General features: G+C 43.0%; 1 protein-coding gene across 6 annotated transcripts in view; it reads left to right on the top strand.

Moving 5' to 3' along the window:
* The window catches only part of ncoa5 (nuclear receptor coactivator 5), a 42,487-nt gene extending 29,893 nt beyond the window's left edge, over positions 1-12,594 (top strand). For 5 of the 6 annotated variants that reach the window (XM_078555411.1, XM_078555409.1, XM_078555413.1 and 2 more), the window contains 4 exons: positions 3,443-3,642; positions 7,187-7,501; positions 8,301-8,795; positions 11,651-12,594. In XM_078555411.1, the coding sequence (XP_078411537.1) occupies positions 3,443-3,642; positions 7,187-7,501; positions 8,301-8,795; positions 11,651-12,237 (1,597 nt within the window). In that variant the 3' untranslated portion in view covers positions 12,238-12,594. Of the gene's footprint in view, positions 1-3,442; positions 3,643-7,186; positions 7,502-8,300; positions 9,721-11,650 lie in introns of those variants that run through there. The other variant, XM_078555414.1, reaches the window with a different exon arrangement.
* Positions 12,595-15,036: the final 2,442 nt, after the last annotated feature.

Raw genomic sequence — 15,036 nt, 5'->3', positions numbered from 1 at the left:
GTGGGGGGGGGAAGGGATCGAAATGGGCTAAAAGATCAAAATAAATTTAAAAATAGGTGGGAAAAGAAAATTTTTATAAATTATTGGAAAGGGGGGATCGGAAATGGGGTGGGGGGGAGAGAGTTCATGATCTGAAATTGTTGAACTCAACAATAAGTCTGGAAGGCTGTAAAGTGCCTAGTTGGAAGATGAGGTACTGTTGAGCTTCACTGGAACATTGCAGCAGACCAAGGACGGACATGTGGGCATGAGAGCAGGGTGGTGTGTTGGAACGACAAGCGACAGGGAGGTCTGGGTCATGCTTGCGGACAGATGAAGGTGTTCAGAAAAGCGGTCACCCAGTCTGCATTTGATGTCTCTAATATAGAGGAGACCGCATTGGGAACAGTAAATGCAGTAGACTAAATTGAGGGAAGTGCAAGTGAAATGCTGCTTCACTTGAAAGCAGTGTTTGGGCCCTTGGACAGTGAGGAGTGGGGGGGGAAAGTAAAGGGGCAGGTGTTGCACCTTCTGCAGTTGCATGGGAAGGTGCTGTGGGAGGGGGTTGAGGTGTAGGGGGTGATGGAAGAGTGCCCCGGAGGGAGCAATCCCTGCGGAAAGCCGCCGGGGTGGGGGTGAAGGGAAGATGTGTTTAGTGGTGGCATCATGCTGGAAATGGCGGAGGATGATCCTTTGAACGCGGAGGCTGGTACAAGGCGACCCTATCATGGTTCTGGGAGGGAGAGGAAGGTGTGAGGGCGGATGGGCCGGACAGTTGAGGGCCCTGTCAACCACTGTGGGTGGAAAACCTCGATTAAGGAAGAAGGAAAACATGTCAGAGGAACTGTTTTGGAAAGTGGCATCATCAGGACGGAGGCGAAGGAACTGAGAGAATGGGATGGAGTCCTTACAGGAAACGGGGTGTGAGGAGCTGTAGTCGAGGTAGCTGTGGGAGTCAGTAGACTTGTAATGAATATTGGTGGACAGTCTTATCACCGAAAATTGAGACTGAGAGGTCAAGGAAAGGAAGGGAAGTGTCAGTGATGGCCCACATGAAAATGATGGAGGGGTGGAAATGGGAAGCAAAATTAATAAATTTTTCCAGTTCCAGATGAGAGCATGAAGTAGCACCGAAGCAGTCATCGATGTACCGGCGAAAGAGTTGTAGGAGAGGGCTTGAGTAGGACTGGAACAAGGAATGTTCCACATACCCCATAGAGACAGACATAACTGGGGCCCATGCGGGTACCCATAGCCACACCTTTTTATTTAAAAGGATAAGACCACACCTGGTGTACTGTACAGGGTCCTGGTCTCCTTTAAGAACGAGAACAAAGAAAAGTGCAGCACAGGACCAGGCCCTCCAAGCCTGCGCCGATCATATTGCCTGTCAAACAAAAACATTTTGCACTTCCGGGGTCCGTATCCCTCTTCCCATCCTATTCATGTATTTGTCAAGCTGCCTCTTAAACACCACTCGTACCTGCTTCCACCACCTCCTCTAGCAGCGAATTCCAGACACTCACTACCCTCTGCGTAAAAAAACTTGCCCCGCACATCTCTAAAGTTTTCTCCTCTCACCTTAAATCTATGTCCCCTCGTAATTGACTCTTCCACCCTGGGAAAAAGCTTCTGACTATCTACTCTGTCCATGCCACTCATAATTTTGTAAACTTCTATCAAGTCGCCCCTCAATCTCCATCACTCTAGTGAGAACAATCCGGGTTTCTCCAACCTCTCCTCATAGCTAATAACCTCCAGACCAGGCAGCATCCTGGTAAACCACCTCTGCACCCTCTCCAATGCCTCCATATCCTTCTGGTAAAGTGACGACCAGAATTGCACGCAATATACCAAGTGTGGCCTAACCAAGGTTCTAAGCTGCAGCATGACTTCCCAGCTTTTATACTCAATACCCCTGCCGATGAAGGCAAGCATGCCATATGCCTTCCTGACTACCTTATCCACCTACGTTGCCACTTTCAGTGACCTGTGGGCCTGTACACCCAGATCCCTCTGCCCGTCGATGCACTTAAGGGTTCTGCCATTTACTGTGTAATTCCTACCTGCATTAGACCTTCCAAAATGCATTACCTCGCATTTGTCCGGATTAAACTCCATCTGCCATTTCTCCGCCCAAGTCTCCAACCGATCTATATCCCGTTGTATCCTTTGACAATCTTCTTCACTATCTGCAACTCCTCCAACCTTCGTGTCGTCTGCAAACTTATTAATTAGCCTGGTTACATTATCTTCCAAATCATTTACGTATACTACAAACAGCAACGGTCCCAGTACTGATCCCTGCTGAACACCACTAGTCACAGCTCTCCATTCAGCAAAGCACCCTTCCACTGCTACCCTCTGTCTTCTATGACCAAGCCAATTCTGTATCCATCCTGCCAGCTCACCTCTGATCCCGTGCGACTTTACCTTCTGTACCAGTCTGCCATGAGGGACCTTGTCAAAGGCCTTACTGAAATCCCTGTAGATAACAGCCACTACCCTTCCATCGTTGATCATCTTTGTCATTTCCTCCATATATCTAAGAAAAGGCATCCTCATCTTAGAGGAAATGCAATGACGGTTCACTTGACTGACTCCTGGGATGGTGGAGGGGTGGAAGAGAAGTGTAGAATGGATATTCTCTGAAGTTTAGGAGAGTGAGAGGTGATCTCATTGAAACACTAAATTTTTCAAGCTTGATAGGGCAGGCTAGATGCCACAGGCAAGTTGGTTGAAGAGTCTAGAAGCAGGGGTCATGGTCTCTAAATTAGTGATCAGCCATGCAGGACCAGAGAGGAGAAATCCAGCGGGTTGTGGGCTTTCAGAATTCTGTAACCTAGAGAACTTTGGGTACCCAGTTGATTAAGTATATTGAAGACCGCGACTGATTAGATTTTTGGGTACAGGGAATCAAGGGATGCAGGGGGAGGATGGGAAAATGGAATTGAGGTAGGAGATCGCCATGCTCTTACTGAATGGTGAATAGACTTGATGGAGCATATGGCCTACTACTTCTATTTCTTATGTTCTGTCGCTGAAAAACATTGCTGTTCAATCTTGCTTCGATGTGAACTGTTCTGTAGTTGCAACCTCCATTGGTTCCATGCTTCTGAAGATCTTGTTTTTCAGTATAGTTGTCTGCTTTCCCATAGTTTATTTTCCTTAACCTCTCAAATATCAGCTGCTACCAATCTAATTTTGGGTGCTTTTACTAATTTCCAAGGCACTTGCAGGAGGGCATGGTCCTTGTTCAGTGGATAAGTTGCAGCAGTATTGCAGATCTAATTACCTCTGAACCTTTGGGAAGTTAATTTCTGCATCTTGCTTTTCTACTGTTCGTGTGTTGTGTAATGAGGATACCCGAGCAAGTGAGTTTTGGTTTTATTTGCATAATTTTGTTCTTTTATAGATGTTAATTTGTAGGTTTTGACTTGTGAATCTTTTTGGATTTGATCAGGGAATATGCAGAGTCTGTTGGTCGAAAGGTTCGTGATCTTGGTATGGTCGTCGATTTGATATTCTTGAATACTGAAGTGTCGCTTACCCAAGCTCTTGAAGATGTCAGCAGGGGAGGCACGGCATTTGCTATTGTCATTACTCAACAACATGAAATACATCGATCGTGTACTGTTAATATCCTGTTTGGAACACCACAAGGTAAGTTTTGCTCTTTAAATTAGTTTAGTGTTTAGCTTTGCATTGACTTTTTGCTTTTGTTTGCACTGCGGCTGCCAAATTACTAAAAGATATTGTAAAAAATATTGAATCCTTTTTATTCTAAGCCTGGCTTAGGTTTGACAGTTGACTGATTTAATTGCTTTTGATTAGAAGTTGTCATTGGCCACCCCTCAATTCAAGGATGGCGACTACTCGGGGTCATGGGTTCCTACCATGGGTGTTCATGTGAATGAATAGGCCAGTTCTCAACCCACAGATCTTTGAGCACATGGAGCAGAATGTCCACAAGGTAGTGGGATCCAGAGTGCTGGAACAAGGTGATTCAGGAGAAGGCATGTCAGGATTTTCCTTGTATGGACAAGAGAAATAACTCTAGTTTCCACAGCATTATTTATCTCCCTTCTTGAAGATAATTATAATTGTTGTGTTCTTAAAGTCGAGGGGGAGTTCCTTTTCTTCCCAAGTCCATAGGATGAGTGCATGAAGTGAGCAAAACCCCAAGAGCTTTGAAGACCTCATCTGGGATAACAAAGCCTGTGGCCCCCATAGTGTTTTTCATTTGTTTGCTTGCTGCAGCTCTCCCATCAGTGGTGGTTCACCCATGGATTCTATCACTGGGTACTGGGGGATAGTCTGGAGACTATTAGCTGGTACTGTGGATTCACAGTTGAGTTGTTGAAAATGTTCATTCCAGTGTTCTTGGGTGGAATTGTCATCCTTTAGAAGTGAGATACCATCCTGTGAGCCAAGGGGGATGTTGTCCATTTGGCCCTGGTCTACAGATGACCGCGGTGGCTTAAAAAAATCTTCACATTATTATTGGGTGTCTCAGGTTTTCTCTTCCCACCACATGTCCTTTTATCTTCTAAAACAAAAACAGAAATATCTGGAAAAACTCAGCAGGTCTGGCAGCATCGGCGGAGAAGAGCGCAGTTGACGTTTCGAGTCCTCATGGCCCTTCAACAGAACTAAGTAAAAATAGGAAAGGGGTGAAATATAAGCTGGTTTAAGGGGGGGGGCGGCGGTGGGGGAGTGTTGTTGGGACAAGCAAGCAGTAATAGGAGGAGATAACCAAAAGATGTCACAGACAAAAGAACAAAGGTGTTGAAGGTGGTGATATTATCTAAAAGAATGTGCTAATTAAGAGTGGAGAGCAGGACAGGCAAGGTACAGATAGCTCTAGTGGGGGTGGGGTGAAATAAGACTAAAAGGGCATAAAAGGTATAGATAAACGATGGGTGGAAATACATTTAAAAATAATGGAAATAGGTGGGAAAAGAAAAATCTATATAAATTATTGGAAAAAACAAAAAGGAGGGGGAAGAAACGGATAGAGGTTGGGGATGGAGGAGGGAGTTCAAGATCTAAAATTGTTGAACTCAATATTCAGTCCGGAAGGCTGTAAAGTGCCTAGTTGGAAGATGAGGTGCTGTTCCTCCAGTTTGCGTTGAGCTTCACTGGAACAATGCAGCAAACCAAGGACAGACATGTGGGCAAGAGAGCAGGGTGGAGTGTTGAAATGGCAGTCGACAGGGAGGTCTGGGTAATGCTTGCGGACAGACCAAAGGTGTTCTGCAAAGCGGTCACCCAGTTTGCGTTTGGTGTCTCCAATGTAGAGGAAACCGCATTGGGAGCAACGAATGCAGTAGACTAAGTTGAGGGAAGTGCAAGTGAAATGCTGCTTCACTTGAAAGGAGTGTTTGGGCCCTTGGACGGTGAGGAGAGAGGAAGTGAAGGGGCAGGTGTTGCATATTCTGCATTTGCATGGGGAGGTGTCGTAGGAGGGGGTTGAGGAGTAGGGGGTGATGGAGGAGTGGACCAGGGTGTCACGGAGGGAACGATCCCTACGGAATGCCGCCGGGGGCGGGGTGAAGGGAAGATGTGTTTGGTGGTGGCATCATGCTGGAGTTGGCGGAAATGGCGGAGGATGATCCTTTGAATGCGGAGGCTGTTGGGGTGATATGTGAGGACAAGGGGGAGGCTGGTGGGGTGATAAGTGAGGACAAGGGGGACCCTATCATGTTTCTGGGAGGGAGGAGAAGGCGTGAGGGCGGATGCGCGGATCCTTTTATCTTCCAGATTTGTCTTTGTGCGTGAGCCTTGAACTGTTGGAATGCTGCCACCTTGACTTGTGACCTTGGGTTGTTCTGCCAGGCAATGAAGGCTGCTCATTTTTATTTTAGGAGGTCACATGTTTTAGTGATGTTTTCATCAAACTAGACCTGGTAACCTATGATGCTCGAACCCAATCATCTGAGTACAGACTCTAGTATAGCTGAATTTATTAGATTCCGCTATTCTGGAATTAATTTGGGTGTGTGAAAATTTTTCCAGATTGGTCATGAGTTGCACTTGGAATTCCTTTCTTCTAGTCAGCTGCTTTAGGGCCGAGACATTGAAGATATCATCTTTGACTTTCGGACCTTGCAATGTTAGGTGTTCACTGATCAGCCAAGTCTATAATCTATCCAACAGGTGTCAAGTCCCCCACATGGATCTAGTGATACAGAGATCACTTAAACTTGTGATCTGAACAATGTCATAATCCAGGAGGTGCCAATAGCTTGATCTGGAATGTGTCTGTGTTATTTTGTCTTTATCCTTCTGGCAGAAGAGGGTGTTTGTTATAACGAGGCCATGCTAAGCACATTTCCTCAGCAGGAGGGTACCATTTGTATTGGCTTCTCCCACATCGTCTTTCCTAATCGTTCCACTCTAGACAACTGAGTTACAGCCAACCTTGGCTTTTTAAAGTCACCCAGCAGGATGATCTTTTCTTTTAGGATGGCAGTGAGGACTTCAAGGTCAGAATTCTTTAACATCCTCATCAGAGTCAAGGTTCAGGGTGTTAGCAGCGATGACAGTGGCATATTGGTTACCGCTGAGTGATAGGTGAAATGCCTTGAGCCTTTCATCCATACATGTGGGGAGTTCTGACAGTGCCTTCAAGACCCTATTCCGGATGGCAAAACCAACTCTGTAGGGTTTGTCAGCCTTTCCTTTCCAGCAGAAGATGTATCCTCCTGCTTGTTCCTTCAGCTGCCCCTAAAATGACAAAATGGTGTTGAACAAATTTTGGTCTTGAGTTAAGGAAATATTCAGGATGATGACCCTTAGCTTTCAGGCTTCTTGAAGATGCATTCATTTTTGGATTCAGATGGCCCATTGAAAGTAATCAAAACTCAAATTTTGGATCCATTAACAATGCAGACTCTCATTTGAGAACTATTGACAGTAGAAACAATTATTTGGGAGCAGTGCCATGTAAAGCCAAGCTGAACCATTTTGGATTGTCTGCCTTTTTTTGTCTGTAGCAACTGGCTGAAAGGTGAAGGTTGTTTTTGCTCCCCATTGATAGCAACTGCTCTTTTGAGAGGTTGATATTGTTATAAATTAAGAAACCTAAGTAACTCAAACCATTGTGGTTGCAAACGTAAAAAGATAGTTAAACTCAACAAAAGGAAGGGTACCCAAAATGTAATTTTTGTATGCATTGATTATTTTATTTACATTTCACATCCAGAGCATCGTAACATGCCAATGGCTGATGCAATGATCTTGGTTGCACGCAATTATGAGAGATACAAGACGGAAACGCGTGAAAAAGAGCGAGAAGAGGTTGCAAGAAAAGCAGCTAAAATGGCAGATGAAGTAATCATGCGCGAACGGGAGCCTACCCAAGGGGGTCTGGAAGAGCGAGGAAATCCCCCCAGCATCCAGCCGCTGTTGAACCTGCTTGCTGATGGAAGATACCTTACCATAGAGGAAATTGACAAGATCATAGAATACCTGAGAGAAAAAAAGGAACGATTTCTTAGAGGAGGAGACTCCTTGCATGGTAACACTTATAACTTCGCTATGGAGATTCCATGACTTTGGCTGTTTAGATATAGATGTTTTAAAGAATTGGAGTTGCTATTTTACTTTAGCTGCTGTAACAAATTAGAACCACTGTCAGTCTAATTAACATGCAGCTGTTGCACATTAAGTTTGCAACACTATAGATACAGGATTAAATGAAGAACAAAAGCAAAATTTTATTCCCTTGAAGGAAATGTACACTCGTTACCTCAAAGGCATACCGATAAATGTCCTGCTTGGAAGGTATATCTGCACTGGTGTTCAGCTGGTTATTAAGATGAATTGGATCTGATCTTTGCGCTTTGAACTAAAAATAAATTAAATGTTAGTTTAGCTTTAAATTTTTCCTGATGCTCTACCCTATCAATTTCTCTCTAAATGCCAAAATCCCAATCAAAGTCAACCCCATAGCCTATTACATTTCTGGGAATGCAAGCTTAGTTTGTGTAATCTCTTTCTTAATCCTTGGTTGCTTTGGTAACATTCTGGTGCATCTGTGCTGCACTCCTTTTCAAGGAGTTAATAAATCTAGTGAGTAGTTAAAGACTCAGCACAATCATAGAAACACCAATCATCACTTCCCTCTAGTTAGAGTACATATCTATTATTCCTACTCTCTGTATTGCAACCAGGATCTTAGGTCGGATGTCTGATTCAATTAATGGCATGATCTGACCTTAGTGATTAATCACCTATAATTGCTGTGGTCTTCATTATACTACAGTGGAGTGAGATGGTTGGGATAAATTATCTTTTTTTACCAATTTTCTTGACAGGATCTGTTCACAATCCAGCTTCCCTGCCCAGACCAAACATGGGTTCTGTAGGGATGAACCCACTTGATGCACAGCCGTCGCTACCACCTGCTCCGTCTTTAAAGGGAGGGCCGCAGGACACACAAGCAGCACAGCAGCAGGAGCTGCAAGCCAAGATTTTAAGCCTCTTCAACAGTGGAGCATCTGGTGCAAATACGAATACTGCAGGAACACAGGGCCCAGCTTATGGAAGTGCACTGAATACCCAGCCTCAAAACCGAGCTGGCCAGCTTGGTCTGAGTAACTCTTCGTATCTGTCTCAAGCTCAGCAGCGCATGACAGGTCCTAATTCACAACTTCCACCTTTAATGAGTCAAGCAGTTGCACCGAGAGCCACTGCCATTCGCTCACCTCTGCCTCAACCCCAAGGTCTTTATGGCCAGCAGCAACCTCGAGGTCCAACCCCTAATCAGTCAAGTGCTTTGTCTCAGGCCCAGAGATCTGGTGTTGCAACAGGTATAAACTTTGATAACCCTAGTGTGCAAAAAGCATTGGATACCCTGATTCAGAGTGGTCCATCTTTATCCCACTTGGTGAACCAAGCTTCTACCCAGGTACCACGTCCTGGGCAGCCAATGAACCAGGCTTCTATGGCATCTTACCAGCGCCACTACTGAGCCTGGGGGCAAGGGGGAGGGGAGGGAGATATGCCCTTATGGAAGAGCAGTAAGCACACCCATCAAACCCCTTTAAGGCTTCCTGTTAAGGGTTCATAAACAAATGTAGGTTATTGAACGAGTGCCTCATTAAAAAAAAATGGTTACTGTTCAGTTCTGGCATGTTTAAAAAGTCAGTTGCATTTAAAGTAACCGGGTAATTGGAATCATTTTATAAAGGCACTTATCTTGTAACTGTATATATATAAAAAAAAAACCACATTTGTTCATGAACAAGGCCATAATAGTAATCACTTAGTTTATGTTGACTTTGATCTTTTTAAAAAAATTGAAATGTTATCCAGATGATTCTGTGTATTAAAGCATGATGCTGCAGTCTGAATCCAGTGTTTTTAAATGGATATTTCTAAAAATGTAACTAAAATCCAGGATAGCAGACCTTACTAAACAAGTTTTTATATTTTAATGTTTTTGTCACTTTTTTTTTCCTTTTATAACTAAATCCTAGGCTAGACAGGTTGTCATTGTCATAATGGTTCTGTAAAATTGACTTTTGTAAGTTTTATGGTTTCCTGTTACATTTGTGATCCCCTTTCCCTTGTGTACATTCTCTTCAGCTGTGAGCAAGTGCTTTACATGCTTAATTTGTAGCCAGTGCCATTTGCAGTTGTGGAATGGTGGCTGTTGTATATTTCTTGGTAGTTCAATGTTTGAGTCACTACTTTCATCTGGTTTGTAAAGAATAAAGGTTTCTCTTCCATTTTTCCCCTTTGGTTGTGTGTGTATGTGTGTGTATATACTATGGATGGGCAGGAAGTTGCAAAAGTATTGATAACTCAAAGGTGGGTGACAGAAATCCAATGGCAACCCTTTGGGAATCATTTCAGTCTGACTAAAGCAAACTTTTTTCCCACTGCTGAGATCTGCACAAAGAGATTGTGTGAAGTTGAATTTCGAGAGAATTACAGCAGCAGAAATTAGTGTGGGATAGGCTGTTAGAATCTTTTAAAAATTCAAACCATTTTTTTGAAAGGTGTGTTGAAATGCTTGAAATTGGAAGTGGAGTTGTGAACTTTCATTGCAATAATGTTGTGAAGGTGGTTTCAAGGGGGTGCCTCCACGTGAGTATAAGTTGTAAACAATATACTTGAGGTCAAACATGGAGAAATTAAGTTGGGGATCGAGACTGGTATTTACCTGAATCCAGTTAAAAAGGAGACAAGTTTGAGGATGAAATGAAGGTTGTTAAATTGGAAAACCTTGAGGATGTAGGTAGAGGTTAAATGGGCTTGTCGTACAATGTGTTCCTGCAAAAACATACGTTTTTTTAAAATTCTGCACAAATAATGGAAGTGAAGTTGAGGCTCATTTAATTTAGCAAATGTATAAGACAACTTCTGGTAAGATTACCCGTGGAGTGTCTCTTCAGGTTACCTGGGTTAAATTAGCTGAATCAACTTTTATTAAATAAATTCCCTGGCTTTTCTCAATTTAAATGGTTTGCAGAGTACCAACCATTGTCATTGATTCTCCCTCCCTGCAGTAGTTCAGCCAAGAGCAAGAGTTTCATGGTGCAGGGAATCACTGGTGTATACGTCAATTGTTCTATTGGCCACAGATCTCGTGTACAGTCATAATGACCAGAGGGGTCACAATTGTCTACCATCTTTTAGCTTGCACACAATACTTGAGCATTGGCTGTTGTTGCCCCTTTCTCTGTTACCTGCCCATTCTTCTGCTGTCATACGTCATGGAACAAAAGACAGCCAACTAATTACTGCATTCAAGTGCTGAGTAAAGTGTAACTGTAGCACATGAGAAGTTCCAATGATTGTGTAGATTTTTTTCCCCCAACTATTATTTTGGTAGAACTTAATATGGTACAAGGAACAATTTGATGTTGATGGACTAAGGCAGCAGGAAAGTTTGTTTTTACCTTAGTTTATTAATATTGATAGTGTAAATATGGCCAGTGATGACATGGTATGTAATCTATGCCTGAATGTTTGTGATCTAGACTGATTTCCTTAGCTAATGAGAGAATAGTCTTTTTGCTGTCTTTAAGACTGTAAAATAAGCATGAAGGCCTCAACTCTTTGGGACTGTTAATTTATAGCATAGCAACCCTGAAATTCAAGACTAGAATGCTTATGATGCAAGGTTGTCAAGTTTGATTTGTATAGGAATTGGAAAATTCATATTTGTGTATAAGTGGGTCTTCTGAGCTTGAAGGTTTTGGGATAGCTGACAGTAGAGAGCAGCAGCCTGCACCTTATGATTCTTAGAAAAGGAAAAACAAGATCAGGCAAAGATGGAGATGATGGCGTCAATTATAGAACAGTTAAGACAAACAGTGATATCAACTTACCCTTGAGTCTCTTTAGGGTTGGTTAATGCCTTTGAGGAAAGGGGAGGGAAGAGAAACTAAATGGCACTGCTGCATTGCTACTTGTAATGGACCCCTGATGATCTAAAGAATGGTGATTACCAACTAAACTTGCCTGTTTGGGAGATTTCTTGATCATGTACATTGCTAGAAGACCAGTCAAGTGTGATGACCTATGTCTTGCACATGATGACCAAAAGCAATGATATAATTCCACTTTAGCCCCTTGTACCCCTTTTCTGGTAAAACAGTGAGGCAATACATCCGTTTATTCCTTATGGCTCAACAGGGTATTATTTATGTTTCAGACACCCAGAATACTGTGTGGATAGCAGGACATGTGATCATCAGCCAGGCACGTGACAGAGCAGCCACCAAACCGTATGGGATCAATCTTGGCCTTGATAAACGTGGTTTTTCAGTTCATTGGCTGAGCACACCTGATCTGAGATGGCACGAGCTCCATGACCTTTTAATGCATCACCTGGCACAACACCAGCCCCCAAAGTACCTGCTCATTCATTTGGGAGATAATGACATAGGTTACGTCCAGACTAGTGACATAATATACATGGCAAAAGAGGTGCTGGGAGCACTGGAAGCCCTATTACCAAAGACTACATTGGTTTGTTCAGAGTTGCTCCCACGTCCTCATTGGGCTTTTCAGCCTGGTGCTCAACTTGAGAATGACAGGAGAACTATAAATGGGGTAATAAAAAAATACATGGAATACAAGGGCCAAAGATTCATAGAACACCCTTTTGACATCAAGCGTCAAGGTCTTTATGTTGGTAGAGGAGATTACTTAACTGATGTTGGTTTAGATTTATTCAATAACACTTTGATGGACAGTCTGAAATATTACTTGAGGGAAGATCTGATGTATGGTAGTTAGCTGGTTTCCCACTTGATTGGCATTCCCTCTCCTGTTGCCTGGTGACCTGAAACCAGTAAGTGGTTGCTACACTACTGGCTTGTTTAAAGTTAGGTTGGTTCATCTGTTGGTCAACACAGGGAGGATTTGTCAAACTGTCACCTTGGGCAGCTGCTGACATACCAAACAGATCAGTAGCCAAAGTACTGTCTTTGACAAAATGAAAGTTGAAATGGGGTGCATTGTAATTGCATCCATATGTATATTTGATTTGTTAGCTTGAGAGAGCTTACAGACTAGTCAAGGGAAATTTTTCATGTCTGTTTGAATGGATTTTTGTTTGTAATAAATGCAGGCTGATTGGCCTTTCATCGTTAAGTGGTGTTGTGTTTTTCATTTTAAAATGCAAGATTTAATTCCAAATCAAACAGCCGTTTCAGAAGCGGAGGGATGGGGCATGCCACAGCAGTGGTGGAGTACTTGCAAAGTTCTACTTTAGTGGATGCTAAATGCTGATTTATTAGTTGTACGGAAGTTTTTATGAACTGCACTCTTTTTAAAAAAAAAAACCCTGATTGTGGCAAGTGCAGAAAATGGGATACAGCACTATATAAATGATATTCTTGTATTGTCTCCTATCCTGATCAGCATTAATTTTTGAGGAGGGGTGCAGAAGGAGTTCACACTGGAATATTCTGCGTAGCCATTTTGGGGAGAGGGTCAAGGGAAGGAAGGACTCGTGATAAATATAACTAGAAAATACAAGACAAAATATAAGTTTTACAGTAAATGTATTAGATGCAAGTATTTTCGTTTAACGCAAAATTGCAGATTTAACAATTGTCTTGCAAACTGAAAACTGCAAAGCCTGTCTTGCACTTCAGCAAAATATGCATGCCCATGGGAAAGAAAACAGGGTATTACAACAGTAAAAAGCTAATTTTAAAATAAATAAGCCCACCATTAACATCCCAAGAAATCAACATGCATTCACATAGTAACATTTCATTTGCCCAAGTCATTATGAAAGTCTTGTCCTAGGGCCCCAAATTGTGTGTAATAGTTAATTGTAGGAAGACTTACCCAATACTGTTAACTGCTTACTTTCTATTTAAATTGTGCATTGTTTTTCTTGTTTTAGATTAACAGATGCCCATTTCAACTTCATTTTTAAGCTATGATCCTTTCATAATACTGAATTGGTGGCAATGGTCAAATATTAAATGGGTGGAATCGTCCCAGATTTGCAATGAGGTAGTGGGCAGGAAAAAGGGTGTTTTACCTGGCTGCGATGGTGGCTTTTTACTCCTTATCCACTTCCTACCTCCTTAATTATCCAGCCACAGGACATGTATTGTCTTGCTGGTGCACACTGTTTCCTCACTCTGGGTGCCATATTTATGTTGGCAGCCCAGGACTGCTCCAGTGAAGACATAGCCCAGAAAGCCAAGAAGAGAGCAGTGACCTGTCAACTGGAGTGCCTTTTGGAGGCCTGCCATGATGTTCTTCACAACTGTTCTGGCCACAGGTGCTCTAGCAATCTCACCACTCAAGCTTGGTAAGTGGTCAGTGCCAGTGCTGCGCAGAAGAGGTTGACCATCCAGTGCGGAAAGAGGATGATTGATTTAATCCATGCTGCCAGGATAAAGCAACCATCTCATCAGTCTAAACTCTCAAGACCTTGACGCATTCGGTAGCATCTCACTCACTGCCAGCCCAAGGGACGACATCACCTACTCTTAACACCCCCATCTAGTAACATCTCTAGAGACTGACTCCTCAGCCCTCACCATCTTGAGACCACTTGCACAGATCAACATGTGCCGCTACAAACTCACCATGGGATGTTCTTTCCCCAGTGCAGCCCTCGCCCTGCAGCTTCTCTTGCCTGAGGCCACTGCTTTCCCCTTCCTCAAGCAAGCCCTAGCCCTGCCTTACAGCTGGTAGAGACCTGCCTGTGCCCCCCCACCCCTAAAAGTGATGTGCTGCCTGCGAAGCCTGACGCTGCTGATTGCCTACCTAGCTTCAGGTAGCACTCAATCAAACCTCAAAAGTCCTGAGCGAAGTGCAGCTCGCCAGGTGTACAGTTGTGAAACACGCTGACATACCCGGGTGATCCAGCGTGGGAGGATGATTTTGATGGGCAGGAATTATAATTATGTGCAGACATTAAAATGATGTTCCGGACATCTGGTGGTGGATAATGTGGCCCGCCATTGGGTGGAGCAGATGATTGCAAACTGGTTTCACAACATTTTGAAACTGATTTTTGGCCTTCCCGTCATATTGCCTGCTTATGCCCACCCTGACGTCAATGTGGATGGAAAATTCCAACCCAGGTCATTCACCTAGTGTTTTTTATCACTATCTTTTACTGCCTGAGAAAAAATAGTCTGGCAGTATAGTAATTAGCTATAATTCTAATTTCATTTTGGGCATCATGAAATATAACCATTGCAGTTGCATAAAGGAAGTAAAACCAAATCTGTAGGATTTATGGTATAATATTGTAGGACTTATGGCTTGCCAGCACTTATATCTGAAAACAGGATTTTGCGTGGCTCAGGACGTTACACTTTGTCTAGATCGATGTTAATCATGTGTAAGTCATGGATGACTTATGTGTACTCACACACTTTATGTATACAAGAGTGACAAAGTTAAATCAGTGAAAATATCCTATTTGAACCACTAGAAAAGGTAATGAATTAAGTCATTGGTCTCAGAGCAGATTATGGGATCAGACAAACATTTTAGTTTTCAACAAACGAGCCTTTAAGTACCAAAAGTCATTATCTGACTTTTTTTGTTTTTCTCAGA

This window comes from Cetorhinus maximus, chromosome 13 (genome assembly GCF_964194155.1).
Source record: "Cetorhinus maximus chromosome 13, sCetMax3.hap1.1, whole genome shotgun sequence".
Lineage (NCBI taxonomy): Eukaryota > Metazoa > Chordata > Chondrichthyes > Lamniformes > Cetorhinidae > Cetorhinus > Cetorhinus maximus.
Note: the sequence above shows the minus strand (reverse complement) of the source record. Positions and strands in the feature narration are given on the sequence as shown.